This window comes from Alternaria burnsii (assembly GCF_013036055.1).
Source record: "Alternaria burnsii strain CBS107.38 chromosome Unknown 746, whole genome shotgun sequence".
Classification (NCBI taxonomy): domain Eukaryota; kingdom Fungi; phylum Ascomycota; class Dothideomycetes; order Pleosporales; family Pleosporaceae; genus Alternaria; species Alternaria burnsii.
Genome location: NW_024066109.1, coordinates 1,820,857 through 1,826,927, shown reverse-complemented (window position 1 = coordinate 1,826,927; position 6,071 = coordinate 1,820,857). Strand labels below are relative to the sequence as shown.

The 6,071-nt window shown below is 52.6% G+C and overlaps 2 protein-coding genes across 2 annotated transcripts; both read right to left on the bottom strand.

Annotated features, from left to right (window-relative positions):
* Nucleotides 1–2,724: 2,724 nt before the first annotated feature.
* Nucleotides 2,725–3,172, bottom strand: GT037_003177 (uncharacterized protein; the record flags this gene model as incomplete). Its single annotated transcript, XM_038928224.1, has 3 exons — nucleotides 2,725–2,897; nucleotides 2,953–2,962; nucleotides 3,026–3,172. The coding sequence occupies 3 exons, from the start codon at nucleotides 3,170–3,172 to the stop codon at nucleotides 2,725–2,727; spliced, it is 330 nt and encodes a 109-aa protein (XP_038789502.1).
* Nucleotides 3,173–3,679: 507 nt separating this feature from the next.
* Nucleotides 3,680–5,571, bottom strand: GT037_003176 (bifunctional purine biosynthesis protein ade16; the record flags this gene model as incomplete). Its single annotated transcript, XM_038928223.1, has 3 exons — nucleotides 3,680–4,113; nucleotides 4,163–5,500; nucleotides 5,553–5,571. 3 exons carry the CDS (start codon nucleotides 5,569–5,571, stop codon nucleotides 3,680–3,682), a joined length of 1,791 nt encoding a protein of 596 aa, XP_038789501.1.
* Between the last annotated feature and the right edge of the window lie 500 nt (nucleotides 5,572–6,071).

Sequence of the window (6,071 nt, the reverse complement as noted above, 5' to 3'; positions counted from 1 at the left end):
GTCAGTTAGGCCATCTCCGCTTGTCTACCGCTGCGAACTGGGAACTGCCCGGTCTTGGAGGTGGTCTTGGTACTTTATTTCCACGTATATCAAGTTGGGCATGTTGGAGTGGCACCTGACGCGCCGTCTCTCCGGACGAAACATGACGATTGAGAGTCCGTCGATGTACAGCCGCGCTCGCTCTACATTGAATTGCTCTTGTGATGTTTTTCTACATGTGTTGCTACCAATGCTCGTATGCGTATGCGAAGCATCACTGCCTCTGCGGCGTGTTGCGCATGGAAAATTGGCCTACCCCACGGTTTTTCTGCCACTCCATGACCAAAGGCCGGGGCATTATTGGCTGTTTGGCCGTGACCGCCCTGCAGCAGTCCGGCCGTGCACCCTATCCTGGGCTCCGAAGGTCGGTTTGACATCTGATGACCAGGTCTTGCATGTGTTTCCGCTCTACCATAGCTCCACCGGCTAGATTGCCGCTGCAGCCCACGCCGCATCATCTGAATAGCGACGTCTGCAATTGGCCCGGCGGCCTCGCCTCGGCAACACACGACTTCTTTGTCGTAATTTGAGAGGGTCATCTCAGGCCTTATCTCTCTCCAAGCGCGGCCCAGGGCGGACTGTCGCGCTACGGAATACTACGTGTTGACGCTCACTGGACGGGAGATCATATAACCCCGCCATTTCGCAGCGGAGCGTCGCTGAGGCTTCCCAGGTGCGCACTCGTCGACATCATCGCGGACCCGGACTTGCAGTGATTATCCTCTGCTTAGCCGCAAACTCAAAAACCAATTCATCTGCCTCCCGCACAGCTCACCCTCGAGCATTGGGCGATTCTAGCGACCCGCCACGCCACGGCAGGCGACAATACATCAATGTCCTCATCATGCTTCGGAGAAGACCGGAACGCTCCTGCTTAGCTGACGGCAGTACGTAGCGGGAGACGAGTCACGAGAACAGGCAAATCCACGCAAATCCGTGTCGCGTAGCCAGTCCAGCCGAGCCCGTTTCTAAGGATTACTGGTCAGGCCGATGTCGCCTCTTTTGCTGTTCGCTGGCTGTGCAAAGTCCGCGGCGGATACTCCAGGCAGTGCGCTTCAAGACCCTGAGCTAGCGATCCAATCCGGTATGCATGCAACAAAAATTTCCGTAGGATTCGTGTACCTAATACATTCCGCGTTGGGTCATCAATGGCAAGAGTGGGAGGCAACGAGCATTTCCCGGAATTACTATAGTAAGATATACAAAGTGTTACGTGGATCAATTTTTAGGGTCTCGATGCGGTGCCATGGGGATCTGGGCAATGGAACCTTGCGACAAGGCATGTCCGTAACAAGGAAGATCATCCTGAGATCGCTGGTCTCGTGACGCAACCAGACGTTGTTCCAGCGACCTTACATCTATCTGTAGGTAGTCTGGCTCTTCTAGGGGATCGTACTCACCATTTACCTCGCCCGTGATTGTAACTCGGCCTTTCTGCTTGACACGCCCCACCGAACAATCTAGAGAAACAGCATTTTTGCCCGTCTGAGATGGGGTCATCTCGCTGGATGTCGGCGCCGATAGGATGGTTTCGGTGCAGGACGTTGTAGACGTTACATCCACCACATCCTAACTTGATCAATTACAATCCCTGAACTCTCGCTTCTCTTTCCATTTCCTCTCGTCCTCAATTGAGGCACTATTCTGGATATCTGATCGGTTCCTATGTATCACTACCCATCTTACCACGTTGCTTATTGTTTTTAGTAACGGCAAGCACCACTACAATCACGTCCGTCCAGTATCACGTAAATTTCCCGAGGATCTGCCTCGCACGTCACCTACACCACTTTCAATCTAGCAATCTTCGGTAGTTTCTGTTGGTTTGCATCCTCTCACGTGATTCACTCACATTCACTCACTAGCGTACTCTCTCGTCCCTATATAAACAAGGGATTTCTCCTTCGTACATAGAACAATCAACTCAATACTCTCTTCTTGTTCTACAGTTTCCAGGCTCCGATGTCCGCAAGAGAGTATCACAGATCTTGTATTGCATGCACACTGCAATTGGCTAGTTGATTGGACCCTAAATTCATGATACAAGTGGGTGGGATACCTTCGTACCGACGTGTTGTTTTCGTGTCATCGCATCGGTCACCCTGCATGCTCGTGGAAGGAATACGAGATCTTCAGGGAAAGGCGGGGTAGGTGTGTGCTGAGATGTCTGGGTGCTTTTATTCTTCTTTTGCGATTTTACGTTTCGGCGGACGAAGCTATGCAGGCCAACAATACGATTAGCATGATGTCTGCTGGGGAATTCTTTGTCCTTCTGCATAACATATGCCATGTTCACGTCGTAGATGCATGCACGTCAGGTCAAAAGTATGGGTATTCTTGTTTTCATTCATAACGCATGCCAGTGCTGTGTATGCGCGAAGTATTCAGTCCACAGTCCATGTTACACATCAACGTGCACATAGCTCCATGTCCAGGTACCTCAATCGCGAAAAGTCGCGCCGCGACTCCAACGTCGGTAAGAGTCTTTTCCCCGCTACCCAAATGCCTTTTGTGCGTATATCATAACCCTAGCCAGAATACGGAGCTCGCAAAGATTTGGTCGAACGCGCCGAAGTAGTCCTGTAACAAAGCGATTCGCTTAGCGGGGTTCATCGAAGACAAAGGGCTCTTCTTGGCTTGGCTGCAAACGTACCGAAAGACGGAAGTTGACGATGCAACTCCACTCTAGTCCTTCATTTGGTCATCGGGGTCGACAAAGTCCTCGTCATCATCCTCTTCGTCCTCGTCGCCGAGCTCCTGGTTGGCCTTGGCAAAGTCGATGTTCTTACCGCGCGTGCGGCTTTGCAGGACATTGGACGTGTCAATCTCCTCCATGTTATCCTCATCAGGCTCCTCGGCTATTCTACTGTCAGTCCGAAAGCTCAATCGCAAGGTTTTCGCGGAATAGCTTACGTTCGCCGGCCTAGATGCGATTGTGTTAGCTACTTGCGCATAGAGTTGTAGCGGTGAGGCGCGATGAACATACCAGATCCTCAGCACCAGACTCGTCGCTGGAGTCGTCGTCCATGGACTCCTCGACAGTCTCGCCCTCTTGAGCCTTGCCTTTGCCCTTGACGTCGGTAGCGGGGTCCTGGACGCCCTCCATCTGTTGGTTCTCTGGTTGAGCTGACATGTTCGAGATGGTGGTTGTTTGTGTAAGAGTCTTGTGAGTCGCGGTAGCGAGGGGTAGTAGGTTCGGGTGCGATTGAGAGATTGGTAAGTTGTTGTTTGTGGCAGCGGTGTAGAGCAACAAGTCGAGGTGAAGCGCTGTCCATCTATTCCTTCCGTTGCGGCTTGCTGCAAGGGGTTTAGTCTGGCGATCCCCTGGCCAACCCCTGCTTCTTACAGCAAATAGCAAACATTAGCGCGCGTGGTCTCGACCATCAACATCTGCGCTCTTTGAACACCCATTCGCTGTCATGTTTTACTGTTGTTGATGGCATCTGAACACAAACGAAGGATATGCATTTGACATTGCAGCACAAGACTGGAAAATCGCCAAGTTGGAATGTTGAAGTATCCACATTTTGAAGGTATCGTAATCTCGTCTCGTCTCATCAAGACTTTTCATGTAGCCAGTTCATTGCACGTCAATGTCATCGCCAGGTATCATTTCCCAAACTTCCTCGTCATCAGTCTCTTAGTGGTGGAACAACCGGATGTGCTGCTCAACAAAGGTCATGCCCAACTTCTCGGCTGTCTCGAATACTGCGCCGTCGTTCTGACTTCCAGTGGGCGCAGCAATGTACTTGACACCGCTCCTGTGCGCCCTGAAGACGTTGTCGATGAATGGGAAGAACGCATCCGAGCTGACAGCGACGCTCTCCATCTTCGAGAGCCACTCCTTGCGCTCATCCGCGGTGAATGGCTGGGGTACCTCTTCGAAATTGGCCTCGAAGTCATCGCGCTCGATGCCCGCCTCAGGGACAAGGCCAGAACACAGGAGATCGATGGCGTTGGATTTCGAGGGGCGCTTGGTGCCCTTCTTGAACTTGAGGTTCAGCGTCTTCGAGTGGAAACGCATCCACCAGTTGTCAGCCTTGTCACCAGCCAGGCGAGTGCAGTGGATGCGTGCTGTACAGATATCAGTAATTATGCATCAAGCAAGATTGGTCGTACTTACATTGCTGACCAGCTCCAAGGCCAATGACCTGGCCGTTGAGCGCGTAGCAGACACTGTTAGACTGGGTGTACTTGAGCGCAATGGTGGCAACAGTCAAGTCTCGCTGAGCCGACTCGGGCAGAGCTCCAGAATTCTTGGGCACAATGACAGTGTTGAAGGTATCGGAAGGAACGATCTTGGCGTCGTTACGGTGCTGCTTGAGCGTGATGCCGAAGACAGTCCTGGTCTCCTCAGGGCCTGGAACGTATTCAGGGTCCATCTGGAGAACCAGGTACTTTCCGCCCTTCTTCTTGCTAAGGATCTCCAAAGCTTCAGCACTGTAGCCAGGTGCGATGACACCGTCGGAGACTTCACGGCTGATAATCTTTGCGGTCTGGACATCAACCTCGGCTGACAGAGCAATCATGTCACCGAAACTTGACATCCTGTCGGCACCACGCGCCCTGGCGTATGCTTGTGCCAAACCGGACTTCTCAATGCCCTCAATGTCGTCGACCATGTATACCTTGCGCTCCACCTCGCTGAGAGGGACACCGATAGCCGCACCAGCAGGCGAGACGTGCTTGAAGCTGGCCGCAGCTGGGTAGTTGAGCGCCTTGGTCAGTTCCTGAACCAGGGGCCATGCGTTGAGTGCATCAAGCAGATTGATGTATCCTGGTGAACCGCAGAGCACCTTGAAGGGCAGAGATTTCTCTGGCATGGATACTGTCGCTGGTTTTTGGTGGGGGTTGGCGCCGTATCGGAGGGTGAGGAACTGATCGCCGTCACCTGCGTACTTCTTCCTGAAGAACTCGGAGATGGCAGTGTCGTATGATGAAGTCTGCTCGAAAGCCTTCAGCGCGTAACGTTGCCTGCTGTTCTCAGAGACCTCGCCATCTTTCTTGAGCTCGGTGAGAAGGTCATGGTAGTCATTTGGGTCGCTAATGATGGTGACGCGCGCGTGGTTCTTCGCGGCGGCCCTGAGCAGAGTCACACCTCCGATATCGATCTCCTCAACGGCCTCGGGAATTGTAACGTTGATACGCGCGACGGTCTCGGAGAAGGGGTACAGGTTGCATACGACGAAATCGATCTTGTCGATGCTGTTGGCGGAGAGGTCTGAGTCGTCTGAGTCGAGGTTGCGCGCGAGAATGCCTCCGTGAACGGCGGGGTGAAGAGTCTTGACGCGTCCACCGAGCATCTCAGGCGCCTTGGTAATGGCAGAGACATCTTCAACAGGGAAGTTGGCCTGGCGGATCATCTTGGCCGTACCGCCTGAGGCGAGTAGTCGGACACCACATTCATGGAGTCCCTTGGCCAGATCAAGAAGACCGGTCTTGTCGTAGACTGACAGAATCGCTGTCGCAAACGATTAGGAGTAGACTGCAAGTCTCTTCAAATATTTGCTTACCTGTCTTTTGGCCTGCCATTTTGACTAATGTTTTTGAATTTCAGAAGTCAATTGAGAAGAAACAGTCAATCAAGACAGTGACCTGGGGTATAAAGCAATGGCGCACGACACATGTGGAGATTTTTTTGGCATCGCGGGGCTCACGGGTGACCTCATTTGCCTGCCCCTCCATGGCGAACACCCGATTGGCCCAAGCTTGTCTCCGCTATGTGATTGCGACGGCGAGGAAGCGGCTTCACTTATTGTCCGCCTGGTATACACGTTACTTCCGATATGGGTTGCTTGTCTCCTCGAACTCGTGTTCTGTTCCGACTCTGAAATGGTCTCACCAATTCTCAGCTCCCCAACGTGGCGGTTAGCCATGTAGCCAATCGCTATAGTCATGACACTTCTCGCGCCTCGGTCCTCCGTTGCGACAGCGATATTACTGACCATGTGCCTCTGAATAATCACATCGTCTAGTGCTCAGACGTCGTCGCAAACACACGCGTTTCTTTTTTGTGTCATTTGTATGCAACA